Source organism: Scyliorhinus torazame, chromosome 15 (genome assembly GCF_047496885.1).
Source record: "Scyliorhinus torazame isolate Kashiwa2021f chromosome 15, sScyTor2.1, whole genome shotgun sequence".
NCBI lineage: Eukaryota > Metazoa > Chordata > Chondrichthyes > Carcharhiniformes > Scyliorhinidae > Scyliorhinus > Scyliorhinus torazame.
In genome coordinates this window covers 205,388,424-205,402,441 of record NC_092721.1, presented here as the reverse complement: position 1 = coordinate 205,402,441, position 14,018 = coordinate 205,388,424, and the positions used below count along the sequence as shown (strand labels likewise).

Sequence of the window (14,018 nt, the reverse complement as noted above, 5' to 3'; positions counted from 1 at the left end):
CAGAGAAAGAGAGAAAAAAGACCAGAAAAGAGGTGAGAGAGAAAGAGAAAGGAGAGAGAGAAAAGAGATTGAGAGAAAAGAGAAAAAAAGGAGAGAGAGAAAAGTGGAGAGAGAAAGGGAGAGAAAAGAGAGAGAAAAAAGGAGTGAAAAGAGACAGGCGAGAGAGAGAGGAGAGAGAAGGGAAAAGAGTGAGGGAGAAAGAAAAGAGTGAGGGAGAAAGAAAAGAGTGAGGGAGAAAGAAAAGAGTGAGGGAGAAAGAAAAGAGTGAGGGAGAAAGAAAAGAGTGAGGGAGAAAGAAAAGAGTGAGGGAGAAAGAAAAGAGTGAGAGAGAAAGAAAAGAGGGAGAGAGAAAGAAAAGAGAGAGATAGAGAAAGAAAAGAGAAATGAGGGATAGGGAAACGAGGGATAGGGAAACGAGGGAGAGGGAAACGAGGGAGAGGGAAACGAGGGAGAGGGAAACGAGGGAGAGGGAAACGAGGGAGAGGGAAACGAGGGAGAGGGAAACGAGGGAGAGGGAAACGAGGGAGGGAGAGGAGAGAGGACAGAAAAGAGAGGGATAAGGGAGAGAGAGAGGAGAGAAAAGAGAGGGATAAGGGAGAGGAGAGAGGAAAAGACAAAGAGAGAAGAAAGAGCAGAAAAGGGGTGAGAAAGAGAAGAGAGAAAAGAGATTGAGAGAAAAGAGATTAAAAAGGAGAGGAGAGAGAAAGGGAGTGAAAAAAGAGAGACAAGAGAGAGAAGAGAGAAAGAGAGGAGAGGGAGAAAGAGAGAGAGAGAAAAGGAGAAAAGAGAGAGAAGAGAGAGGAGAAAAGAGAGAAGAAAGAAAAGAGAGAGAGGGAAAAGAGACAGAGGGAAAAGAGATTAAGAGAAAAGAGATTGAGAGAAAAGAAAGTAAAAAAGAGGAGAGAAGAGAAAAGAGGAGAGAGACAAAATAGGGAAGAGAGAGAAAAGAGAAAGAGTAAAGAGGAGAGAGAAAGAGAAACGAGGAGAGAGAGAAAAGAGAGAGAGAAAAGAGGAGGGAGACGAGAGAGAGGAGAGGGACAGAAAAGAGAAAGAAAAGAGAGAGAAGAGAGAATGGAGAGAGAGATGAGAGCGAGATGAGAGAGGAAAGAGATGAGAGAGAGAAGAGAGGGAAAAGGAGAAGAGAGAGAGCGAACAGGAGAGAGATAAAAATCGGAGAGGAAAAAGAGAGAAAAGAGAAAAGAGAGAAAAGAGAGGAGAGAGAGAAAAGAGAGAAAGAGGTGAGAGAAAGAGAAGAGGGAAAGAGAAAAGAGAGAGGAAGAGAAAAGAGGAGAGGGAGAAGAGGAGATAGAGAAGAGAGAGAAAGAGAGAGAAAAGAGGACAGACAAGAGAGAAAAGAGAGAGAAAAGAGGAGAGAGAAAGGAGAAAGAAAAGTGGAGAGAAAGAAAAGAGAGAGAGGAGAGAAAAGAGAGGGGAGAGGAAAGAGGGAGAGGAAAGAGAGAGAAAGGGACAGAAAAGAGAGAGAAAGAAAAGAGGAGAGAGGAGAAAAGAAAGGGAGAAAAGAGAGACGAGAGAGAAAAGAGGGAGATGAGAGAGGAGGAGGGACAAAGGAGGAGAAAAGAGGGGGAAAAGAGGGGGAAAAGAGAGGGGCGCGAAGAGAGGGGCGCGAAGAGAGGGGCGCGAAGAGAGGGGCGCGAAGAGAGGGGCGCGAAGAGAGGGGCGCGAAGAGAGGGGCGCGAAGAGAGGGGCGCGAAGAGAGGGGCGCGAAGAGAGGGGCGCGAAGAGAGGGGCGCGAAGAGAGGGGCGCGAAGAGAGGGGCGCGAAGAGAGGGGCGCGAAGAGAGGGGCGCGAAGAGAGGGGCGCGAAGAGAGGGGCGCGAAGAGAGGGGCGCGAAGAGAGGGGCGCGAAGAGAGGGGCGCGAAGAGAGGGGCGCGAAGAGAGGGGCGCGAAGAGAGGGGCGCGAAGAGAGGGGCGCGAAGAGAGGGGCGCGAAGAGAGGGGCGCGAAGAGAGGGGCGCGAAGAGAGGGGCGCGAAGAGAGGGGCGCGAAGAGAGGGGCGCGAAGAGAGGGGCGCGAAGAGAGGGGCGCGAAGAGAGGGGCGCGAAGAGAGGGGCGCGAAGAGAGGGGCGCGAAGAGAGGGGCGCGAAGAGAGGGGCGCGAAGAGAGGGGCGCGAAGAGAGGGGCGCGAAGAGAGGGGCGCGAAGAGAGGGGCGCGAAGAGAGGGGCGCGAAGAGAGGGGCGCGAAGAGAGGGGCGCGAAGAGAGGGGCGCGAAGAGAGGGGCGCGAAGAGAGGGGCGCGAAGAGAGGGGCGCGAAGAGAGGGGCGCGAAGAGAGGGGCGCGAAGAGAGGGGCGCGAAGAGAGGGGCGCGAAGAGAGGGGCGCGAAGAGAGGGGCGCGAAGAGAGGGGCGCGAAGAGAGGGGCGCGAAGAGAGGGGCGCGAAGAGAGGGGCGCGAAGAGAGGGGCGCGAAGAGAGGGGCGCGAAGAGAGGGGCGCGAAGAGAGGGGCGCGAAGAGAGGGGCGCGAAGAGAGGGGCGCGAAGAGAGGGGCGCGAAGAGAGGGGCGCGAAGAGAGGGGCGCGAAGAGAGGGGCGCGAAGAGAGGGGCGCGAAGAGAGGGGCGCGAAGAGAGGGGCGCGAAGAGAGGGGCGCGAAGAGAGGGGCGCGAAGAGAGGGGCGCGAAGAGAGGGGCGCGAAGAGAGGGGCGCGAAGAGAGGGGCGCGAAGAGAGGGGCGCGAAGAGAGGGGCGCGAAGAGAGGGGCGCGAAGAGAGGGGCGCGAAGAGAGGGGCGCGAAGAGAGGGGCGCGAAGAGAGGGGCGCGAAGAGAGGGGCGCGAAGAGAGGGGCGCGAAGAGAGGGGCGCGAAGAGAGGGGCGCGAAGAGAGGGGCGCGAAGAGAGGGGCGCGAAGAGAGGGGCGCGAAGAGAGGGGCGCGAAGAGAGGGGCGCGAAGAGAGGGGCGCGAAGAGAGGGGCGCGAAGAGAGGGGCGCGAAGAGAGGGGCGCGAAGAGAGGGGCGCGAAGAGAGGGGCGCGAAGAGAGGGGCGCGAAGAGAGGGGCGCGAAGAGAGGGGCGCGAAGAGAGGGGCGCGAAGAGAGGGGCGCGAAGAGAGGGGCGCGAAGAGAGGGGCGCGAAGAGAGGGGCGCGAAGAGAGGGGCGCGAAGAGAGGGGCGCGAAGAGAGGGGCGCGAAGAGAGGGGCGCGAAGAGAGGGGCGCGAAGAGAGGGGCGCGAAGAGAGGGGCGCGAAGAGAGGGGCGCGAAGAGAGGGGCGCGAAGAGAGGGGCGCGAAGAGAGGGGCGCGAAGAGAGAGGCGCGAAGAGAGAGGCGCGAAGAGAGAGGCGCGAAGAGAGGGGCGCGAAGAGAGGGGCGCGAAGAGAGAGGCGCGAAGAGAGAGGCGCGAAGAGAGAGGCGCGAAGAGAGAGGCGCGAAGAGAGAGGCGCGAAGAGAGAGGCGCGAAGAGAGAGGCGCGAAGAGAGAGGCGCGAAGAGAGAGGCGCGAAGAGAGAGGCGCGAAGAGAGAGGCGCGCAGAGTGAGGCGCGCGAAGAGAGAGGGGCGCGAAGAGAGGGGCGCGAAGAGAGGGGCGCGAAGAGAGGGGCGCGAAGAGAGGGGCGCGAAGAGAGGGGCGCGAAGAGAGGGGCGCGAAGAGAGGGGCGCGAAGAGAGGGGCGCGAAGAGAGGGGCGCGAAGAGAGAAAAGCGAAGAGGAGAAAAGCAAAGAGGAGAAAAGCAAAGAGGAGAAAAGCAAAGAGGAGAAAAGCAAAGAGGAGAAAAGCAAAGAGGAGAAAAGCAAAGAGGAGAAAAGCAAAGAGGAGAAAAGCGAAGAGAGTGGGAGGATATGATATTCCACTGAGGTCAAGGACAGAACCTCTCTGGTTGGAGTTAAGGAATGATAATGGTGCAATAACATTGACCGATATAGTATTCAGACCACCAAATGGAATGGATGTTGAGAAACAGATTTTCAAAGACATTCCAAAGAGGTGTAAGAATTATGGAGTGATTCTAATGGGGGACTTCAATTATCCAAAAAGACTGGGATAGGAATTGTGCATTCAGGGCAATCAAGGGGGCGAGAGTTCCTGTAGAGTAGTCAAGATAATTTTCTGGAACAGAATGTTTCTTGTCCAATGAGAGGGTTGACATTGTTGGAACTGGTTCTGGGAAATGAGTTGGACCATATAGATCAAATAACAGTGGAAGAATATCTGTGACCACTGATTATAAGGTTTAGGGTGGCCATGGAAAAGGACAAGGAACAATGCAGATCAGGGATAATTAATTGGGGGGAAAGCCAACTTTGATGGAATGAAAATGCATCAGAGTCAAGTGAGTTGAATCAAATGTTGGCAGAAAAGATGGCAATGGGAGCCTTCAAAGTGATAATTTTTCAGGCTTCCTTAGACACGAGGTGGTGCCAGAGGACTGGAAAATTATGAATGTTACACCCTTGTTCAAAAAGGCTGCAAGGATAATTCAGCCAACTACAGTTGTAGGGAAACTTCTGGAAACTCCAGGACTAAATCAATAGTCACTTCGACAGGTGCAGGAGAATTAAGGAAAGCCAGCATGGATTTATTTAGAGAAAATCATGTTTAATTAACTGGGAGGTTGTTTTTTTTGGAGGTTGATGAGGACAATGCTGTTGATGTGGTGTATATGGATTTGAAAGCAAAATTCTAGCTCCTGGAATAAAATGGAAATTGGCCGAGTGACAGGAAACAGAGAATAGTGATAAATTGTTTATCAGATTGGAGGAAGGCTTGTAGTGGCATTCCCCAAGGCTGTTTTGGGACCCTTGCTCTTCCTGATATATTAATGATCTAGACTTTGGTGTTAAGGGCATCATTTCAAAATTTGCAGATGATACAAAGATTGGAAACATAGTCAACTGTGATGAGGATAGTCTTTTTTTTTTTAAATTTAGAATACCCAATTCATTTTTTCCGATTTAAGGAGCAATTTAGGGTGTCCAATCCACCTACCCTGCACATCGTTTTGGGTTGTGGGGGCGAAATCCATGCAAACACGGTGAGAATGTGCAAAGATGAGGATAGTCTTGAACTTCAAAAGAACATTGACATATCGGTGGATTGGGCAGACAGGTAATAACAATACTCTTTATTGTCACAAGTAGGCTTACATTAACATTGCAATGTAGTTACTGTGAAAATCCCCTCGTCGCCACATTCCGGCACCTGTGGCAGATGAAGTTCAATGCAGAGAAGTTTGAAGTGATTCTCCATATTCAGGAGGAATATGGAGAGACAGTATAAAATAAAGGGAGAAAATCTATAGGAGGTGCAGGAACAGAGGGACCTGGGTCTATATGTGCATAAGTTGGGCAGCATGGTAGCCTTGTGGATAGCACAATTGCTTCACAGCTCCAGGGTCCCAGGTTCGATTCCAGCTTGGGTCACTGTCTGTGCGGAGTCTGCACATCCTCCCCGTGTGTGCGTGGGTTTCCTCCGGGTGCTCCGGTTTCCTCCCACAGTCCAAAGATGTGCAGGTTAGGTGGATTGGCCATGATAAATTGCCCGTAGTGTCCAAAATTGCACTTAGTGTTGGGTGGGGTTACTGGGATAGGGTGGCGGTGTTGACCTTGGGTAGGGTGCTCTTTCCAAGAGCCGGTGCAGACTCGATGGGCCGAATGGCCTCCTTCTGCACTGTAAATTCTATGAAGTCATTGATGGTGGAAGGGCATGTTGAGAGAACAGTTAATAAAGTATACCGTATCTTAGGTTTTATTAATAGGGGCATTGAGTACAAGAGTAAGTAGGCCATGTTTAACTTGTATGAGACATTAGTTAGAACTCAGCTGGAGCACTGTGTTCAGTTCTGGGCACCACACTTGATGAAGGATGTGAAGGCATTGGAGTAGTGCAGACAAGATTCATGAGAATCATTCCAGGGATAAGGGACTGTAGCTGTGAGGATAGATTGGAGAGATTGGGACTGTTTTCCTTGGAGAAAAGAAGGCTGAGAGGAGACTTGATCGAGGTGTTCAAGATCTTGGAAGGGTATGGACAGGGTAAATAGTGAGAAACTGTTCCCAACCAAGACAGCACAGATAAGATTCAAAATAATTGGCAAAAGGAATAAAAGTGATGTGAAGAAAATGTATTTCAATCAGAGGGTGGTTAGAATCTGGAACAAATTTCCTGAGAGGGTGCAAAGGCAGATTCAATCGAGGTATTTGGATTGTTATCTGAAAAGGATTGTGCAAGGTTACGTGGATAAGGCAGGGGAGTGGGCGCGGGACTGGACGGAATGTGCTTTCAGAGAGCCAGTGCAGGTGTGATGGGCCAAATGGTTTCCTCCTGCACTGTAAAGATTCTGTTATTCGGTGAAATGGAATGAAAAAATGTTGGAAAAATGAGACAAGGTGGTGGAAGAGAGGAGATTCATGTGGCATATAAACACCAGCAAAGACTAGATATGTCAAGTGGCCTGTCTTTTAGCTGTATATTCTATGCAAGTTGTAGTTAGCAAAGAAGTTGAGAGCAACGCACCGTTTCAGAAAAAGACAAAGGCCGTGTAACCAAACACAGAAACTCTGGGTTAAACTGTTGAGTACTATTAAAACCCACAAATGTTGCAGGGTAACTTTCTTACCCATTTCACCAAGGCCTCAGCCTTTGTCCTGTGCACTGCCATTCTGCAGCTTTACTCACGGGTTCACCTGGAAATAAAAGACAAAAGGCATAAACCAGAGATGTACAAAGTGTCAGAGGCTTTGGCCTTTAGCTGAATCTTTCATAGACTGAGATAGCCTTGCACATGGTAAAAAGGTGCAAGCCGGCCGTAAAATCTTCCTGAGATATCTTTGGGGGGGGGGGGGGGGGGTGGATTTCAACATTTGATCTCAAACATCCATGATTTTAAACCTTGGTGTCATGCTTTCATGCTTTGGCCCTCAATTCTGGAATTCCCTCCCCAAAAGTCTGCCACTTGCTCTTCTCCTTTAAGATGTTTAAACATTGGTGAAAAGAGACATGTTGTCAAAGCTTTTCACCTTGCACTCATCAGGACAAATGCAAGAATGCCAAATTTGACCTTTTCATCAGGTTTTATCACCTGCCTTAATATCCCCTCACGTCAAATTTTATTTCAAAGTACATTGTCAAATTTAGTTTGATAATTAGAGCTGTGAAGCACTTTGGGATGTTTTAGTCCAGTAAAGTCAAGTTGTTGTGTTAGATAAACGCCAACCAGCTGCTGTTATTTTGTTAGGTGCTCATCCAATGTCAACTTTCCCAGTAACTTGAACCCTGAAGCCTTGGCGGATGGAGGTGCGGGCTACTCACCTCTATGAAGGTGCCATGGCACAATATAATGTTGCAATGATGGGGGGGGGGGGGGGGGGGGGGGAATAAGCAACGATAAAAACCTTGTTGCCTTCAAACTCCTAATACAACAATGTAAACAATCACTGTACATCATCAGCATATTTAATTGGCTGTAAAGCACTTTGGGAAGTCCTGTAGTCATTTAAGGCACTATGCAAATATAAATTATTCCTGTGCTGCAAGAATCTAAATACCTTGTCACAGAAAAGGGCCGTACACACACACATAGATTATCATAGAATTTACAGTGCAGAAGGAGGCCATTCGGCCCATCGAGTCTGCACCGGCCCTTGGAAAGAGCACCCTACCCAAGGTCAACACCTCCACCCTATCCCCATAACCCAGTAACCCCACACTACACAAAGGGCAATTTTGGACACTAAGGGCAATTTATCATGGCCAATCAACCTAACCTGCACATCTTTGGACTGTGGGAGGAAACCGGAGCACCCGGAGGAAACCCACGCACACACGGGGAGGATATGCAGACTCCGCACAGACAGTGACCCAAGCCGGAATCGAACCTGGGACCCTGGAGCTGTGAAGCAATTGTGCTATCCACAATGCTGCCGTGCTGCCACATACAACACTAATATTTTACAGAACTGTAATGTTATAATACAATAAGAATCCAGAGAATGAGAGTTCAAATCTCGCAACGGCAGTCAGAATGTTAAAATTTAGCTCAATTCAAAATGAGTGTGCATTAAAAAATGGAATTTTTAAAAAATCCTGTAAAAATGAAGAACTTGTTGGGAATGTTATCAAAACCCAAAAAGTTCATTTGGGAAGGAAATGTGCTTTAGCACAGGGCTAAATCGCTGGCCTGTGTGGCGCTGGAATGTGGCGACTAGGGGCTTTTCACAGTAACTTCATTTGAAGCCTACCCTACTTGTGACAATAAGCGATTTTCATTTCATCCTTGCCCACTCGGGGCTTATGTGAGATTCCTGTCCTAGACTCTTAAATGCCCAAATTGGCAATGGTACTCACACCCTAAGAATTAAGGTTAAAAACACCCTGCCCATCAGTGGGTGCTTTAAGGACACAGCCACGGAGGCCTGTCTGACACATGACCACGCCTCCAGATGCTCTGAGAAAGGGGCCTCGTCTCCAACACCAATCCCTCCCCCAGCAGGAGACAGGACTAAAGTTAACTTTCAATGGCCGACTGGAGGGACCATCAGCTGGCGGCGGCCTCTGCGGCTCAGCTCCGGCAGCGGGGGGCACATTGCTCCCGCTGCCTGCTGCACAGAGCCCCCCCCCCCCCCCCCCCGTTACTGTAACACAGGGTGTGGCCAAACATTGGGCTGAAAGAGGCAGGGTAGAAAGAATGGCGCAATGGTAGAATTTACAGCGCAATGGCTAATAAAAAAAGCAGGGAAAGGGGGGGGGGGGGGGGGGGGGGTTTGTGAAGGAATAAAAAACCCAAACTGCATCCGTGCAGAAAATGGAGAGAAAACAAACAGCTGGTCCTGGGCCCCGACTCCAGGCTCACTTTAACTGGAAGCAACAAATAATCATTTTGCAAAAACAGAAACAAAAGAGGGGAGGGCAATCGCCAAAGGTTTCTTTTGAAGTAAAGATCCAATTGCAATCGTATGGAAATCAGGAGCAGCAAACAAATAGGAGCTGGGCCCGGAGCCCGGGCTGCTTTCAAACAAGGGGATATATGTTTTAAACAATAATAAAGTTTACACAGGACTAAATGAAGGCCCGGTTTGTGGGAGGGGGTTAGCTGTGTGCCGGCCCCGAGCGGAGCCAGGGAGCGGGGCCGCGGCGCAATTGGCAACATTTACTGGAGCAGGTAGCAATCCTGCCCCTGCCACACACACCTCACCTCCTCACAGCAACATCCCTGCCTCTCCTCAACCCCCTCCCCACAACCGGCCTCCTTTTGTCCTCCCACTCGACACACAGGGGGGCTGCAGAGGGGCACAAAAGAGCACTTTCATCCAAAATAAGAAAACAATAAATCCTCTGGGCCGCTGCTGCTGGCAGAGAGCTTCCACTTCCTGTTACGTCGCTTATTGCTTCCCCCATATCTCTCTCTCTCTCTCTCTTCCCCCGATTGCTCTGAGGTTTGGCTCAGTGGGGAACACTTCGGCTCCTCACTCAGGAGGCGGTGGGTTCAAAACCTGCTCCAGATACTGTTGCAGGTGCCCATCTTTTAGATGAGATTTTAACCGAGGCCCCATCTGCCCAGAACCTGCTTTGACACATCTCCCTTCTCTCTCCACAGATGCTGTCAGACCTGCTGCGATTGTCCAGCATTTTCTGTTTTTGACCAGAACCACTAAGTGGAAGAGCAGAGGAGTTGGGATGATCCTTTAATACTTAGATACTAAGATGAGGAGGAATTTCTTCAGCCAGAGGGTGGTGAATCTGTGGAACTCTTTGCCGCAGAAGGCTGTGGAGGCCAAATCATTGAGTGTCTTTAAGACAGAGATAGATAGGTTTTTGATTAATGAGAGGATCAGGGGTTTTGGGAACAGGCAAGGTATGAGTTATCAGCCATGATTGATTGTCGAAGCAGAATAATGGGCCGAGTGGCCTAATTCTGCTCCTATGTCTTATGATTTTACGGGGAGAAACCCACACAGAAATGGGGAGAATGCACGGCGGCAGTGATTAGCACTGCTGCCTCACAGCTCTCAGGACCCGTTCTGGCCCTGGGTCCCCGTGGAGTTTTTTAAAAGATGTATTTTATTAATAATAATAGCTTATTGTCACAATGAAGTTACTGTGAAAAGCCCCTAGTCGCCACATTCCGGCGCCTGTTCGGGGAGGCCGGTACGTGAATTGAACCCGCGCTGCTGAACATAGAACATACAGTGCAGAAGAAGGACATTCAGCCCATCGAGTCTGCACCGACTCACTTAAGCCCTCACTTCCACCCTATCCCCGTAACCCAATAACCCCTCCTAACCTTTTTTGGTCACTAAGGGCAATTTATCATGACCAATCCACCTAACCGGCACGTCTTTGGACTGTGGGAGGAAACCGGAGCATCCGGAGGAAACCCACACAGACACGGGGAAAACATGCAGAATCCGCACAGTGACCCAGCATGGAATCGAACCTGGCTCTGTGAAGCCACAGTGCTAATCACTTGTGCTACCGTGCTGCCCACATGCTAGTCTTGTTCTGCATTACAAACCAGCTGTTTAATTACAAACATGTATCAAAACAGTTTATAGCAAATAAACGCCCCGGGAAACATACTTCCCAACAATCAACTATTTAGTCTGTACAGATTTTCACCCTTTTTCACCCTCCCCGCCCCCCCCCCCCCCCCCCATCACCCTGCGATGAACTGCTCCGCAAACACTGTCACAAACATCCCCACCTTTTCTCAAACCCCCTGCTGAGCCCTTTAACTCATACTTTATCTTCTCTAACCACAAGAAGCCGTACAGGTCACCCAATCAAGCTGCTACTCCCGGTAGTGATGCCAACCGCCACTCCAGCAAAATACGCCGCCGTGCAATCAGAGAGGCAAAGGCCACGACATCGGCCTTCCTCCTCTCCATGAGCTCAGACTTCTCTGAAACACCAAATATCACCTCCAAAGGGTCCGGGGTCCACTCCCTCCTCCACTGTCCTGGCTAAGACCGCGAACACTCCCGCCCAGAATCTTCCCAATTTTTTTTGCAACCCCAAAACGTGCGCATGATTCGCTGGCCCCAGCCCACACCACTCACACTCATCTGCTACCCCCTGAAAGAAACCACTCATTCTGGCCCGATTCATGTGCACCACCTTAAACTGTATCAGGCTCATCCTTGCACAAGAGGTCCCGTTTTCCCTATGCAGTACCTCATTCCATACTCCCCAATTGATGCCCCTCCCAACTCTGCTTCCCATTTCTCCTTGATCTTCGCCACCCGCTCACCTCCCTGCTCCCCTAGCTACTTTCATATATCTCCAATTCTTTCCACATCCAGAAGCAGCAGTCGCTCCAGCAGGGTGTATCCGGCAACCTAGGGATCCCCCTCCAGACCTTTTGCGCAAAGTCACTAACCTGCAGATCCCTGAACTCACTCCACCTCGGCAGCTCTACCCTCTCCGTTAGCTGTCCATGTGGAGTTTGCACATTCTCCCCGTGCCTGCGTGGGTCTCACTCCCACAACCATTTGTGAGGGGTAGGTCTTGCCTTACAAATCTTATTGAATTCTTTGAGGAGGTGACCAAGCATGTGGATGAAGGTAAAGCAGTGGATGTAGTGTACATGGATTTTAGTAAGGCATTTGATAAAGTTCCCCATGGTAGGCTTCTGCACAAAGTAAGGAGGCATGGGATAGTGGGAAATTTGGCCAGTTGGATAACGAACTGGCTAACCGATAGAAGTCAGAGAGTGGTGGTGGATGGCAAATATTCAGCCTGGATCCCAGTTACCAGTGGTGTACCGCAGGGATCAGTTCTGGGTCCTCTGCTGTTTGTGATTTTCATTAATGACTTGGATGAGGGAGTTGAAGGGTGGGTCAGTAAATTTGCAGACGATACGAAGATTGGTGGAGTTGTGGATAGTAAGGAGGGCTGTTGTCGGCTGCAAAGAGACATAGATAGGATGCAGAGCTGGGCTGAGAAGTGGCAGATGGAGTTTAACCCTGAAAAGTGTGAGGTTGTCCATTTTGGAAGGACAAATATGAATGCGGAATACAGGGTTAACGGTAGAGTTCTTGGCATTGTGGAGGAGCAGAGAGACCTTGGGATCTATGTTCATACATCTTTGAAAGTTGCCACTCAAGTGGATAGAGCTGTGAAGAAGGCCTATGGTGTGCTCGCGTTCATTAACAGAGGGATTGAATTTAAGAGCCATGAGGTAATGATGCAGCTGTACAAAACCTTGGTAAGGCCACATTTGGAGTACTGTGTACAGTTCTGGTCGCCTCATTTTAGGAAGGATGTGGAAGCTCTGGAAAAGGTGCAAAGAAGATTTACCAGGATGTTGCCTGGAATGGGGAGTAGGTCTTACGAGGAAAGGTTGAGGGTGCTAGGCCTTTTCTCATTAGAGCGGAGAAGGATGAGGGGCGACTTGTTAGAGGTTTATAAGATGATCAGGGGAATAGATAGAGTAGACAGTCAGAGACTTTTTCCCCAGGTGGAACACACCATTACAAGGGGACATAAATTTAAGGTGAAAGGTGGAAGATATAGGAGGGATATCAGAGGTAGGTTCTTTACCCAGAGAGTAGTGGGGGCATGGAATGCACTGCCTGTGGAAGTAGTTGAGTCGGAAACATTAGGGACCTTCAAGCAGCTGTTGGATAGGTACATGGATTACGGGAAAATGATATAGTGTAGATTTATTTGTTCTTAAGGGCAGCACGGTAGCATTGTGGATAGCACAATTGCTTCACAGCTCCATGGTCCCAGGTTCGATTCCGGCTTGGGTCATTGTCTGTGCGGAGTCTGCACGTCCTCCCCGTGTCTGCGTGGGTTTCCTCCGGGTGCTCCGGTTTCCTCCCACAGTCCAAAGATGTGCGGGTTAGGTGAATTGGCCAATGATAAATTGCCCTTAATGTCCAAATTGCCCTTGGTGTTGGGTGGAGGTGTTGAGTTTGGGTAGGGTGCTCTTTCCAAGAGCTGGTGCAGACTCAAGGGGCCGAATGGCCTCCTTCTGCACTGTAAATTCAATGATAATCTATGATTAATCTAGGACAAAGGTTCGGCACAACATCGTGGGCCGAAGGGCCTGTTCTGTGCTGTATTTTCTATGTTCTATGTTCTTAACCCAAAGATGTACGGGGTAGGTGGATTGGCCACGCTAAATTGCCCTTAATTGGAAAAAAAGAGAATTGGGCACTTTAAATTTTAAAAAAAGACAAGGGGAGAATGTGCAAACTCCACACAAACAGCCAAGGTCGGAATTGAACACAGTTCCTCAGCAGTGTGAAGCAGCAGTGTTCCCCACTGCGCAGGTATGACCTTATTGAATAGCGGAGCAGATTTCAGGAGCCGAATGGTCAACTCCTACTTGTGTTCCCAGAGAAGCTTTGCTCCCCTCCTCACTCTGAATGTCGGGCCCCTGGAAGTATGGAAATTAGTGCAATGCAATCAGCGAAAATCACAAACAGCCCCTCCACTAAGTCCATGCTGTAAAAGTATTTAAACAGCTCAGCATTTTATTTGAAATTGATTCTTCGGCAAACATCCTCACCCATGTGGACAAACCTTGAAAAGATTATTCTGTAGACACTCAGCTTTACTTAATTTCCACTAAGAAATTCCCAAATTATTAAAACTGTTAAAATAATCGGATGAATTTAATGTTTCTGTGCTTGGAAGAGACCTATGGTTAGATTCATAGAATTTACCATAGAATTTACAGTGCAGAAGGAGGCCATTCGGCCCATCGAGTCTGCACCGGCTCTTGGAAAGAGCACCCTACCCACGGTCAACATCTCCACCCTATCCCCATAACCCAGGAACCCCACCCAACACTAAGGGCAATTTTGGACACGAAGGGCAATTTATCACAGCCAATCCACCTAACCTGCACATCTTTGGACTGTGGGAGAAAACCAGAGCACCAGGAGGAAACCCACACACACAGGGAGGATGTGCAGACTCCGCACAGACAGTGACCCAAGCCGGAATCGAACCTGGGACCCTGGAGCTGTGAAGCAATTGTGCTATCCACAATGCTACCGTGCTGCCCTTCATGCTGGACAAGTGTTTGTGTGTGGGGGTTGGTTTCAGTTCAAACTGGGATTCTATTG

At 49.8% G+C, this 14,018-nt stretch overlaps 1 protein-coding gene across 4 annotated transcripts in view; it reads right to left on the bottom strand.

Moving 5' to 3' along the window:
• The window catches only part of LOC140392141 (nuclear mitotic apparatus protein 1-like), a 177,701-nt gene that overhangs the window by 117,077 nt on the left and 46,606 nt on the right, over positions 1–14,018 (bottom strand). For 2 of the 4 annotated variants that reach the window (XM_072477485.1, XM_072477488.1), the window contains exons 1-2: positions 9,134–9,319; positions 6,560–6,626 (exon numbers count right to left, since the gene is read on the bottom strand). In XM_072477485.1, the coding sequence (XP_072333586.1) occupies positions 6,560–6,601 (42 nt within the window). In that variant the 5' untranslated portion in view covers positions 6,602–6,626; positions 9,134–9,319. Of the gene's footprint in view, positions 1–6,559; positions 6,627–9,133; positions 9,320–14,018 lie in introns of those variants that run through there. The other 2 variants (XM_072477486.1, XM_072477487.1) reach the window with 1 other exon arrangement.